The sequence below is a fragment of the Genypterus blacodes genome, unplaced genomic scaffold (assembly GCF_046128005.1).
Source record: "Genypterus blacodes isolate CSIRO-AG114 ecotype Tasmania unplaced genomic scaffold, CSIRO-AGI_Gbla_v1 ptg000438l_1, whole genome shotgun sequence".
Lineage (NCBI taxonomy): Eukaryota > Metazoa > Chordata > Actinopteri > Ophidiiformes > Ophidiidae > Genypterus > Genypterus blacodes.
The window spans coordinates 4273278-4287121 of NW_027467208.1; the positions used below are offsets into that span (position 1 = coordinate 4273278).

The 13844-nt window shown below is 41.5% G+C and overlaps 2 protein-coding genes and 1 long non-coding RNA gene across 3 annotated transcripts; all 3 read right to left on the bottom strand.

The window, feature by feature from the left end:
* On the bottom strand, window positions 1-1557 carry LOC142989716 (uncharacterized). Its single transcript, XR_012960708.1, has 5 exons — window positions 1458-1557; window positions 1354-1397; window positions 1208-1260; window positions 921-1038; window positions 1-644 (listed from the first exon to the last, which is right to left on the bottom strand). It is a non-coding gene; the product is annotated as an uncharacterized LOC142989716 (long non-coding RNA).
* A 2102-nt stretch (window positions 1558-3659) lies between these two features.
* LOC142989880 (zymogen granule membrane protein 16-like) lies at window positions 3660-5551 on the bottom strand. Its single transcript, XM_076139602.1, has 5 exons — window positions 5441-5551; window positions 5303-5347; window positions 5145-5197; window positions 4851-4968; window positions 3660-4517 (listed from the first exon to the last, which is right to left on the bottom strand). Exons 3-5 carry the CDS (start codon window positions 5194-5196, stop codon window positions 4211-4213), a joined length of 477 nt encoding a protein of 158 aa, XP_075995717.1. The 5' UTR covers window position 5197; window positions 5303-5347; window positions 5441-5551; the 3' UTR covers window positions 3660-4210.
* Window positions 5552-7974: 2423 nt separating this feature from the next.
* abrab (actin binding Rho activating protein b) lies at window positions 7975-9598 on the bottom strand. The gene is made up of 2 exons (XM_076139596.1): window positions 8738-9598; window positions 7975-8666 (listed from the first exon to the last, which is right to left on the bottom strand). The coding sequence occupies exons 1-2, from the start codon at window positions 9490-9492 to the stop codon at window positions 8183-8185; spliced, it is 1239 nt and encodes a 412-aa protein (XP_075995711.1). The 5' UTR covers window positions 9493-9598; the 3' UTR covers window positions 7975-8182.
* Between the last annotated feature and the right edge of the window lie 4246 nt (window positions 9599-13844).

The window sequence follows — 13844 nt, forward strand, 5'->3', positions numbered from 1 at the left end:
TTTATTTCATTTTCATTTTATTATTCAGTGGTCATTTCAAGCAGATTTACCACATTGTACAAATGAATGAGACAACAATATCTCAATGCACAAGTGAGAAAGACAAATTGATGACAACACACCACATTATTGTGTAGCCCATTATCACAGACACTGTCTCCAAGGGCTTTAAAGGTCAGAAAGCTCCCAAAAACCTAATCGTACAAGGATAAATGTGGATTTTCCAAATTATGTGTTATTGTACATTTGTATCCCTATGAATTACAGCTGGAAAAGTGAAAAATTTAGCAGAAATAGACTTAAAAGAAGTCCTCTCTCTCCTAGCCTCTCCTCTCATTGCATTTCAGTTAATCACCCCCCAGTGAGCTCCAATGGATGTTATAGGTCCACTGTGCCGACCACTAATTGAGATCAGCTCGCTCCTGTTGTCTTTCGGATACATGTTGAAGGACTGTCCGTGGGGCTGCCCTACAATCAGAGAGCGGCCAATGCTGGTGATGAAAACCAGTCCATTCACATAGTTATATGAGTATTGCCCAGAAATCTGGATAATGGCCTCTCCTTCAAACAACTCGATCATCTGGGACGGACCATAATGGTAACTAGGATAGGAAGCCCAAATGTTGCCAAAGCGGAACTGGATTCTGAAAAGTGGAAAACAGACATATATTGTATATCAGAATGGAGCACTTGCCACTGAAAAAATGGACACAACCAAGTGTGATGACCAATTGTTACCGACCAAACTTTAATTCAGGTTTTGCTACAGATTCTGAATTAGTCACTACTTTCTTACATCACGGCAATCCAGCAATATCTCCGGGTTTTTTTCAAATGAAGAGTTACGGTACATTTAATAAAAAGTCTCAGTCCCCCACTGTCCCACAGCTTATGCTTATATGCTTATTGTCAACATTCACCCTCGGATGTAGTGGAAGAAGTCCCAGACTCGCACGGCAGTGATCCTTCCTTCTCCTACCAGGCTGAAAGAGTTGCCATATGCCCCGTGCCCCGCTTCAGGAGAGTAGGAGTACTCGGCTGTGGAGGCAAGAGGGGCACTTTCAGCCACTTTTCAGGAAATAAGTGCAGGGGATGAAACTTTGAGCAGGAGACCGCTGACACTTATCTCACACTTATACTTACTTAAACTTAAATATGACTGATTTGACAATAAATTTCAGATAAACCATAGCATTTGGTCACTTACATTGAGCCAAAGGAATGGCTACCAGCACAGCAAAGATGGCAAGAAAATGCATTCTGTGCATAAAACAAAACAACATTTTTATTTTACTTGGTATTAAATTGATTGACTCATTTGTCAAAATTTAATTGAAAATATAAATTTCTCACCTGTCGGATTTTTCGTTTAAGCTCACGCTGTGACCAAGAAATACCTATATTCAATAGTAAAGAAAGAAGTGGGCATCACAGGATCAAACAAGGTAAATACTCACAGCTCAGTTGTGCATCCAAGCTGGTGGCTTGTCAGCATCAGTAATGTCACACATGGACGTGTGGCATTATTTATACTGCCATCAGCTGTGCTCTTTGACAACGCCCTCCCGGCAAGCAGGTACATCAGCATTACAGATTTGTAGAAGGAAATACATTGTGGCAGTGTTCCGTGGTAATGGAAGGTAGTTATCTTTAGTATTTGTTTTCTGTTCATATGGGGATTAAATTTGGGGTTAAAAAAACGTTGAGCACAAAACAGATCATGCAGTATGGCTTGTTATCGTGTTCTGAGATGAACATTCATGTGTGTGTGTGTGTGTGTGTGTGTGTGTGTGTGTGTGTGTGTGTGTGTGTGTGTGTGTGTGTGTGTGTGTGTGTGTGTGTGTGTGTGTGTGTGTGTGTGTGCGCGCGCATTTGGCACATTGGTACTCACCGAACTGCATTTCTGGCTGTGGCACATAGTTGGTCTCTGTGCCAGACCACAGAAAACAAACATAACAACTGAGGTGAGATCAACACAAGTATCTACCAAAATAGAAGCATAAAGTCTTTGGATATCCATCGACCAGCTTTAAGTGTCTCTTCGTCCCCCTTTAAGTTGCAAGATAAAGCCTGGTATTTATTGCAAATTTTGGAGTTATGGCTGAGAAGATATTATAACTCCATGTGATGGCTTAAATGCCCCACTGGGCAGACGGCTGATGGACAGCTTCTGTGTGATTGTGTGAAGCTAAATGCTTGTTAATCTGCTCGGCTAGGTTGCTAACGACTTTGCTGTTGTGAAATACGAAAAGGATTGATGGTTTCTTTGAGAATTGACACCTATGGGGGACAGCGCTGACTCAAAAAAGGCCGTGCTGTGGCAACAATGCTCATAAAATGTATGTATTTGCCATTAACCCAAGTGGAAATCTTTTTGAAGAAACAGAATTATTCACTGTAATACTGCAAGTCTCGTTTCAACCATTCAGAATTTATTTTCCATGAGGTTTGGTTGCGCAAGGACACCAAGGTTCATCATCCACTATTTGATCTGTATAATCACTGTAGTTCTATTTATCTATCTCAAATGTGGAACAAGTAAAAAACATATAGATATTCGCAAAATCAGTTATCGTATAGTTCTCTTTAATTGAATGAATCAAGCTGTTCCTCTCAGCAGGGTCAGGTAGATGTTTCAGTATAAATACATTATGCTGTGTTAGGAAACAAAGGGGCGCTGTGTGCTAATGACTCCCCAGTACACAGTATGTACTATAGTCAAGTGCATGTGGGAAAATATTCCATTAACTCAGGTCAAGCTGAGGTGTCGTTCAAGCTTGGATATGCACTTAAGTTGCTGTCCTGTTAACTGCAACATCAGCGGCTGGGTAACGATCATGTCGTCTCTGTTGTTTAGGTGAGGAGCATTTGTGCCAGAAAATATATCACGATTTGGGACTGATGCGTAACACAAGTTCAATCGGTGATAGATCTGTCATGTGTCAGATTGGAAAAAATAAACAAAAGTAAATTGTGCTAAAAATGCTGTATTTAAATGTAAAACGTTCTTCAGGTTGGTGCTGCTTTGATTATTATTGTATCTCGTGCCTGAGCTGTTAGTAGGTTGCTGTGCGTACTGCTGAAATATCACAGAACTGGTTTTCAATTGTTCTGACAATAAAGCAAAGAATGAGGAACTAGGTCCACTTGGTTGTCATCATTCACATTAAACTGTCACTCAATCAGAGCTATTCCAGAGAGACATTGAGAGGCCTTTACCTGGCGGACGGATGCCTCATCTAGGTCAGTAACATGACAGTGATGATGGGAGAATATATCTGGATAACAAATACAAAATGCCAAAAACTAAAAAATGTACTACAAAAACTAAAATCAAACTAGTGATCATGACATCCGAACCCTAATCTAACCCCTCTTGATTACAATGGAGTCGGTTATCCAAATTAATATGTGAATGTATATAAGTCTATTTGACTAAGTTGTGACTTAACTAGCTGTATGTGGTAGTTTTTGTGACTTATAATGGCACAAGCAGAGTGGAGGGGAAGCAGGACTACTGACACATTTGGCAGGGTGATGAGGAACCCTTTATATGTTGATTTTGGAAGTTTGACAAAACATTGAGAGAAGGTTTTATTTAGTCAATGTCAGTTTCTTCAAATTAAAACCAATCTGAATGAAATCATGGAGCCATTACATTTATTTAATTTTCGTTTTATTATTCAGTGGTCATTTCAAGCAGATTTCCCACATAAACACATAAATGAGGTTACAATATCTGAATGCACAAGTGAGAAAGACAAATGGATGACAACACACCACAGCAGTCTGATTGTGCCACACAACCAGGTCAGGTCTAGTTTAGTTTATTTGTGTAGCCCATTATCATAGACACTGTCTCCAAGGGCTTTAAAGGTCAGAAAGCTCCCAAAAACCTTAACATACAAGGATAAAAAAGAAATCTCGGGTGAGGCAATTCTAGAGACAGTACACATACATTCCCTCTACTCAACTGGCTAAATGTGCAATAGGACCTGCGAGCAGCACAGCAATGCAACTGTGGTCGATCGTAAAGTCTCAAATGTGGATTTTCCAAATTATGTTTCATTGTACATTTGTATCCCTATTAATTTATTATTCTCCTAACCCTAACCCCTGGAAAAGTGTACAAATCAGCAGAAACTGACATAAAGAAGTCCTTACCTAGCCTCACCTGTCCTCTCATTGCACCACTACCACTAGTACACCACTAGTTTGCATTAACCTCGCCCCAGTGAGCTCCAATGGATGTTAATGGTCCATGGTAGCGGCCACTAAGTGAAATCAGCTCGCTGCTGTTGTCTTTTGCATACATGTTGAAGGACCGTCCATGGGACTGCCCTACAATCAGAGAGCGGCCTCTGTTGGTGACGAAAACCAGTCCATTCACATAGTGTGAGTGTCTCCCAGACAGCTGGATAATGGCCTCTCCCTCAAACAGCTCGATGGTCTGGGATGGGCCATAATGGTAACTATGAGGTATGCTAGCCCAAATGGCACCGAAGCGGAGCTGGATTCTGAAAAGTGGAAAACAGACATATATTGTATATCAGAATGGAGCACTTGCTACTGAAAGAATGGACTAAACCAAGTGTGATGTGTCACAGTGTTCACAACAGCAACATCTATTGAGGAAGATCACATAGTGTATCAAATTAACAAGATTTCATCTGGACGGCAACTGTGCAACCGACCAAACTTTCATTCAAGTTTAGCTTCGAATTCTTAATTAGTCACTACTTTCTTACATCAAGGCAGTCCAGCCATATCTCAAGTTTTTTTGATATGACACATTTAATTAAAAAAAGTCTCAGTCCCCCACTGTCCCACAGCTTATTGTCAACATTCACCCTCGGATGTTGCCGAAGTAGTCCCAGACTCGCACAGCCGTGATCCTTCCTTCTCCTACCAGGCTGAAAGAGTTGCCATATCCCCCGTACCCCACTTCAGGAGAGTAGGAGTACTTGGCTGTGGAGACAAGAGGGGCACTTTCAGCCACTTATCAGGAAATAAGTGCATGGGAGGAAACTTTGAACAGGAGACTTCTGACACTAATCTCACACTTATACTTACTTATACTTGAATATGACTCTGTAACTGATTTGACAATAATTACAGATAAACCATAGCATTTGGTCACTTACATTGAGCCAAAGGAATGGCTACCAGCACAGCAAAGACGGCAAGAAAATGCATTCTGTACAAAAAAACCCCAAAAAACATTTTAATTTTACTTTGCATATAATTGATTGACTCATTTGTCAAAAAATATATAAATTTATAGAAAATATTAAATTCTCACCTGATTGATTTTTTTGTTGAAGCTCACACTGCGACCAAGAAATACCTTTAGAAAAAGAATATTATATCTTTAAATTAATGTTTTTGCCCATATTAGTAACAAGTGGCCACCACAGGATCAAACAAGGTAAATACTCACAGCTCAGTTGTGCATCCAAGTTGGTGGCTTGTCAGCATCAGTAATGTCAAGCGTGGACGTGTGGCATTATTTATACTGCCATCAGCTGGCAACGCCTTCCCGGCAAGCAGGTACATCAGCATTACAGATTAGTAGAAGGAAATACATTGTGATAGGCGGTAGGTCCTGGCAATGGCATGTAGTTATTTTTGGTATTTGTGCTCTGTTCATTTGCTGGAAATGCATTGGCATGGTAATTTACTGTCTGTTCATGGGTATTATGGGATTTTTTTTTTCCATTTGTAGATTTTTCACACCGTTGTCTGCTTGCATTTGTGCATTCTTTCGTAAAACTTTCCAGATTGTGATGTGTATAAGGACATATGTGATGTAAGCTGCATTTATTATAAACTATCCAATGGTTTGCCCAATAGTTTAATATAGTTAAAAAAAAAAAAACATGTTTCAATCATGTGCACATATTTTTTTAGCAGTAAATCTCTTAACCTGTACTTGGCCTTACCTCCACCCTCAATCATTTGGCTCTTGTCTTTCCGGTTCACTTCGCCCTGACAGCAACAACTGTCTTACAAAGCTACAAAGCCTTTATTTATTCTTCAAATTCGGAGAGTGGAAATTACAAATTTTGTTGAAAGTGGAACCCAGATGGAAACCATTTGTCAGTACCAGACAATAAGGTGTTACTCTCCTGTTTGGAGATTCAGGGCTCTGAAGTTTAGCCCCTCCAATTTAGCTGAACAGGGCAACTTGGAACTTTTTGAAATATTAAATCCTAAACAAAAAATGGTGACGTGACAAAATAGTATGACCAAAAAAAAATCACAGTATATTTCAACTTTACGCATATCATAACTTTTCCATCATAGTTCTAATAACTCCTCTCTAAATCAACAAGTACAAAATGATTATTTCGCTTCATCCGTAGTTTGGGGTTAAAAAGGGGATGAGCAGAATGCAGATGTCATGTCGATGCTTTCCGACCTGCATTTCTGGCTGTGGCACATTGTTGATCTCTGTGCCAGACTACAGAAAACAAACATCACACCTGAGGTGAGATCAAAACACAAGGAGTGTCAGAGCACGCATGTGCTTGATCAAACAAAACGACTTTCTCTGAGAAATGTTGAAACTGACACAAGTAATCAGACTCCACCATTCCATTCTTTATTCCATATTTAACAGATCTGACACATGTTCCTGTGACCCTGTCTCTAATATTATCTGGGTGTTTAAGGCCCATGCGGCTTGATTCTGTTCTCTAAATTCCTCTTCTTATTTAATACTATTGTTTGGCTGAATGTTATCACTTTGTCGATTTGTAACCATTGTAAATGAGGGTTGTTGCTTTTCGTCCTCAATGTGTCAAAATAAAGGTGTCTGTAATGCATAATTATAAATGATGTCATACTCACAATAATGAGAAAAAACTCTTCAAGTATCTACCAAAATAGCAGCAAAAAGTCTTTGGATATCCATCGACCAGCCCAGGTCAAACTGTCTTTTCGTCCTCTTAAAGTTGCAAGATAAAGCCTGGTGTTATTCCGCAGGCTTCCAGTATATCCGGAGGTCAAGGTCACACCAGCAGAGTGATGACCACAGCGTCATCCTGTCCTTGCCACAGCATCTCCACGTCGAACGCCATCTTCCCGTGTTTCCTGGCCCTCATCAGAATCCCCACCACCTTATCCGAGATCCGCACGTACGGTTCACTTCGCCCTGACAGCAACAACTGTCTTACAAAGCTACAAAGCCTTTATTTATTCTTTAAAATTCGGAGAGTGGAAATTACAAATTTTGTTGAAAGTGGAACCCAGATAGAAACCATTTGTCAGTACCAGACAATAAGGTGTTACTCTCCTGTTTGGAGATTCAAGGCTCTGAAGTTTAGCCCCTCCAATTTAGCTGAACAGGGCAACTTGGAACTTTTTGAAATATTAAATCCTTAACAAAAAATGGTGACGTGACAAAATAGTATGACCAAAAAAAAATCACAGTATATTTCAACTTTACGCATATCATAACTTTTCCATCATAGTTTTAATAACTCCTCTCTAAATCAACAAGTACAAAATGATTATTTCGCTTCATCCGTAGTTTGGGGTTAAAAAGGGGATGAGCAGAATGCAGATGTCATGTCGGTGCTTTCCGACCTGCATTTCTGGCTGTGGCACATTGTTGATCTCTGTGCCAGACTACAGAAAACAAACATCACACCTGAGGTGAGATCAAAACACAAGGAGTGTCAGAGCACGCATGTGCTTGATCAAACAAAACGATTTTCTCTGAGAAATGTTGAAACTGACACAAGTAATCGGACTCCACCATTCCATTCTTTATTCCATATTTAACAGATCTGACACACGTTCCTGTGACCCTGTCTCTAATATTATCTGGGTGTTTAAGGCCCATGCGGCTTGATTCTGTTCTCTAAATTCCTCTTCTTATTTAATACTATTGTTTGGCTGAATGTTATCACTTTGTCGATTTGTAACCATTGTAAATGAGGGTTGTTGCTTTTCGTCCTCAATGTGTCAAAATAAAGGTGTCTGTAATGCATAATTATAAATGATGTCATACTCACAATAATGAGAAAAAACTCTTCAAGTATCTACCAAAATAGCAGCAAAAAGTCTTTGGATATCCATCGACCAGCCCAGGTCAAACTGTCTTTTCGTCCTCTTAAAGTTGCAAGATAAAGCCTGGTGTTATTCCGCAGGCTTCCAGTATATCCGGAGGTCAAGGTCACACCAGCAGAGTGATGACCACGGAGTCATCCTGTCCTTGCCACAGCATCTCCCCGTCGAACGCCACCTTCTCGTGTTTCCTGGCCCTCATCAGAATCCCTACCACCTTATCTGAGATCCGAACGTACCTGTCGAACAGCTCCCCGAACGTGATGCGGGTCAATCCGTCCCTGTCCGGGTCGGCCATTGTCCGGATGACGTAGCACATGTCAGCGATTTCGCGGTGGATGTGCTGCTCGGCGCGTTTGGCCCTCTCGGCAGTTTTGGTGCCCTCCTTTGGACGCCCATAGCCCTCTTCACCTTTCTGGATGCGTAGGGACATGGAGTAATCGTGGTCAAAGTACTCGCTGAAAGGGTTTAGCTTCTGGTTGACTGTGTGTTCTGAGGCCCAGTTCTGCCAGCGACTCTTGAGATTTCCCACAGCACTGTATTTCTTGGACAAGACATTGATCTTGTTGGCGTCCTCTGCTTCCTTTTTATACCTGAGACATGTTTAGAAAATAAATCATGTTGTAGTGCAATACGATTTTAGTTAGTTTGAGCGTCTACTCACATTGAGACAGAAGGTCGTTTGATCTTCATGGCAGACTCGGATTCCCCCATCTTTTGCTCCTCTTCTTGTCGTCCACTCTCTGCGTCCACTCTCTCCCTCTCCGTCTCAGGATTGCTGCCGTCCTCTCTGTGTCCCTCCCATGCTCCTTCCCCTTGTCTTGTAGGTTCCTGCTGCCTCTCCACCTCCTTCCAGCTCTTTGTCAGGGAAGACACCATGTTGGAGCACTTCCTGCGACGTGTGGGCGAGCTCTTCTCCTTAAGCTTCCTGTCAATCTCCTCGCTGAAAGGCAGAGCTTCCCTGACGAGCATCTCGGTCAGGAGTCCAACGCCGGCGCTTTTCTCTTGGGCTTTGCTCGTCACAGTCTTCACCACCTGCTTTGTCTTGATACAAGACTCAACTGGTGGATCCTCACCTTCTGTCTGAGATGCACGCTGGGTCTCCTCATGGGAAGTCGATGTCTTTTGAGTCTCTCCAGAAAGACTAACCTGAGTTTGAGATGCTTCTCTTGGGTGTGCCTTCCCTGCAGACGGTGCAGCTTTGGAGCTCCGCGTCTTTGTGGGCTCCTCTGCTGATTCTCCTGTACTCGATGGAGCCCAGCCACTGGGTTCGTTGGCCTGCTTGGTCTCGTTCTCCTTCACCCACCGCTGCCAGCTGTGCGCCAGGCCGCACACCATGCTAATGGCGCGGAGCTTCTTTATGTTCTTGTTGGTGGAAGGTTTCCTCTGAGAGACTTGGCCAGACGTTTTGTCAGACATGATCACGTATCCAGGCACGAGCAGGCAATCTTCCAGAATAGATGTCTATGTGGCTGAATCTCCTACGATTAAATGCATGAATCTCCTTCAGTTTGCTCTCCCGGTTGCTTACCACCCTCACGCTCGCAGCAGTAGCACTAAACCAGGGTGAGCAAACCCTAACATGATGGAAAGTATGTGAGTCATCCCGGGCCGCCACACTGATCGTCTTTCCCTGACACTTGTCACCCCTGAGGAGTCGCGTTTCATCCCAGATTGCGGTGCTACATAAAGAGGTAAACAGGCCAGTGGAGCAGAGCGGTTAAAGGTAACCAGCACCAGGGTGAATGTACACGCAAGTACACGCAAAGTAAAGACGCAGTAAAGAGTTTTATATGTCGTTTCGTATTTTATTGATTCATGGTGTCACTTGACAGATATTCATCTCCCCACACTGCAGCCACAGCAACATGCAGCAGTTCATTTGAAATATCTACAACCATGTGACTAAGACTAATCCGATTTTAATTTTAAGTTAAAAGTTTTTTTTATTGATTGAAAATTCCTTACTTTCATTTTTCTCTTAGAATTCCATATAAAATTCTTTATTTGAGGAACCAGCATTGAGTGTCATACACCTTTGATGCTTGGTGTCCACTTTAGCTCTACTTTTGAAACTAAGATTAACATTTTAAACTTTAAAATAAGAGCATGAAGTCATGATCACAGATACAAGGAGACATTTAATCTGAGGCACGGGGGAACTTGTGATGGAGTTCGGGTTTAGTCTTGCAACGAACACAGCTGGTGATGAGATCGTGATTCGCTCAAAGAGCAGCGACCCATCACGACCCTCCACAGCTTGCAATTTGCATTCTGAGGCCGCTGTGAGTTTCTATTGATTGTAAAAGTGAGCATGCGCTCAGTTGAACGTTTGGAAAGTTTTATGCCTGCTGTTTGTGTGTGTGGGTGTGGTGCAAGTATAAATAGATGTGGCATATTCACACGCACAGCACTGAAGTTACAGCTGTTGGCTCTCTATCATGAGAGCGGAAGTGAGTGTAGTTCTCAGGCTGTGTCGAAGCTGGCGTCATAGTCCAGGCTGAGAGGGAGGTTAGTGCGCCCCTAAGAGGACAACCTGCTTCATTACTTTATTTTTTTTAAACAAATGAGGGGAGGAGAAGAGAATAACTAACTTTGCCAATTCCTTAAGAAACAGCAAAATGCCTGAATGATCATATTTGCTAGTCTACACACACACACACACACACACACACACACACACACACACACACACACACACACACACACACACACACACACACACACACTGATGTTGTAACAAGAAACAATTCCATTCCAGGATGACCATATTTGAAATACCTCAACATCACATTCGGTTAAAATAACAACATGTAATTCTAAAGATAGCACCCTGTCAATGGTATGTAGACACAGCACATCCTTGTTCCTTGTATGTCAAATACAACCCATGTTATGTTTGGGAGCTTTGTTTTGGATTAAGTAGGATGTCAAATGTCAAGGTTCTGCTTCCTGATTATTAATTAAATAGCAGATTCATCTTTTGTCCATAGTATCTGCCCGGATATCATCAGGGACTTCGTTGCAGTTTATAAGGGACGGAAATGAGAGTGGATGTGATGGCAGCAGCTAACCAGCAGAGGTCGCTCTGACTTAAATATTGGGAACACTTGAGTGCCAAATGATATTTCCAGGGTTTCAATATCTCATGCTTAACTCAGTGACCGCCTCTCCTGGACAGCAAAGTCATTAGTTTCTTGATTTTTTTTTTGAAAATCTTAAACTATAAAACACACTTCAGTTTATTCTTTGTAGAGTCAGCTTTTCTTCATAAATTCCTATCAGTAAACCCTGAGAAATAGCTGTGTGTTCACAGTAATGAGAAATCTTACTGAGGTCTTCCAAAAGCCTCATCTGATATCCAATATATGCAAATAATACAAGTAAAATATTTATCATTTCTGAACAGTAATATTTCATACGTAGGCTGCAGAATTAATATTGTGGGAAATTAATATTGGCGCCATTTTAAAAATTTAATTCTGCTACTAAAAGCTCTATTTCTGAGCTTGCTGGCTGCTAATCTAGATTCTATTTTTAATGGCCTCAGTTTCTCGGTTTGATTTTCATTCATGTCTCTAAAGGGATAAGCATAAGCTGCAGGTGGAAAGCTGATACTTTTCTAGGTGCTTGGTATTGACTGGACTGGGTGGTCCCACACACTCCAGGCCAAGGAGGTCCAGATCTGGAGTGAGTGCACCTGTGTTTCCTGGTGCTTATCGACATGAGCACTGTTGCTCCTGCTTGTTTACCCGTTCACGTCTCTGAATCTGCAACTACTTTTGAGATTGTTGTTTGTTTCTGTCTGATTATTTGTCCGAATCTTTGGTTTATCGCGATGTTGAGATTAACTGATTCATGATTCATTTTCATGTTTAAAGATCATAAGAAAAAACACCACTGGCGGGTTTGGAAATGGGGTCAACTGAGAACCTTTCTCTTCTCAAGCCGGCATTCCATATTTCCCTGGAAAGCTCTGGCAAGTTACAATCCTGTCCCTGTGTGCCTTGTGTCGGCCTGGCTGGTTGCCATAGCTACAAACTAGTTGTGGTGTAGGCACATCATTGGAAAAAAGCCTTTATATCCACCAAAGCAGTGCTAATTGATCTTTTGGAGAGATGGGCAAGATGTGCACATTAGTAGAGGTAGATCATGGTAGAAGTAGTAGAAGTAAACATTTGATTATGTTGTGAAAAGGACACAACATATCAAGCTTACTTAACATCAGATTCTGTGGTTTGCCAGATGTTGTTTTGAGGTCAAAGTCAACATTCTCCCAGTAGAGTTTGGCCCAAATGATGACTATGACTAGGAACATACCAAGATTCTGTTTCATCAATCACCAAAAATGTTGAAATAAGTACAATCCAACATGATGAAATGCTTAAAGGATTAGTATTTGCTTCTGTTGTGTTATAAATATCAATAATTGTGATGTGTGTGTGCCCTGTGATGGAGAAAGGATGCGTTCATTTAGCAGCAACACTCCAGCATGTGATTCTGATACAGTAGTCGCTCAAAATTCAGTTTAACATATAAAGCTCCATCTTCAAAAAACAAAATACAACACAGCTGCGACTAGAATCAAGAGGATGCTGTTGTCTGTAGGGTTTGATGGATTTACTGCTGTTTCCAACCTTATCAACAATAACATCTGAAACTGTCAAACAGGCTGCTCTTGATGAGTTATTTATTTCAGAAAAACAGGATAAGTGACATTTTTTAGACTGACCCAAACTCTGTCCTGGCTCAGGGAAGTAAACCATGGCAGCAGAAACACTGGGATCCATTACTGCTTCCTTCTGAATAGGCTGCATGTTATTGATTGTGTTTGGCTGTGCCACTTGGCCCTCATAAATAAAGGTGGAGGGACAGTAAATTGAGGCTGGGCTCTGGACGGGGGGTCAGTGAGGGCTCCTGCAGGGGGACCGACAGGCTGATGGAGAGCGATGACGGAGCCAGAAGAACTCATTAGAGCCGGCGAAGGAGCAGTGAAGTTCCCGGGTTTGGATTTATAAGCTTCATGACAAAAGTAGGAGGACGAGGAGGATGAAAGAAGGACAGGGAGGAATATGATAACACGGGGAATCAGGAGTATTTAGGGACAGATGGTTAGAGAGGATTTACACAGATTACTGCTTCAATGATGTCGATTAGAGACGGTTTTTGTATTTAATTGATAAATGATCTTGGCAATCTTAGCTGCTGATGCTTCCATGTATGAGGAACTGATATTAGTATCAGTTTTGATGGCTTCTGCTGGAGCCGACAGCCTTTCATTGCTACACAGCGGCTGTCAGTCTCACTACCACAAACCATCAAATCATGTTGTATTCTGGAGGATGAGGGAGACGCTGACCACAGCTCATATTTTCACTCTTCATCACTTATTTGTCTAAACCACAGGCGTTAGTACTCAAACCCAGCGTTCTGCACCATGGACTTATTATTAACTACGCAGTAATCTCAAGGTGTTTGTCTCCACTTGGACATAATGTTACGCCAATAGCAACCATTTCTTAATCAGAGAATCTAAGAAGCCAAGATAAAAGGAATTTCATGCATGTGTTGAGAGATAAATTGCAATCTTTGGCCCGTGGGGTATCTTGGATATTAGATTTGAATCGTAATGTTTCTTAAATCACTTTATTTCATGAGAAACGCAGATTTTTGTCTCCAAAGGTTCAGGTCAACATATTTTGAAATGTTCAGTCAATTTGGAAATCTCCAAAATACATGAACATGATATGAGTGTTTATTATTTCTTTATG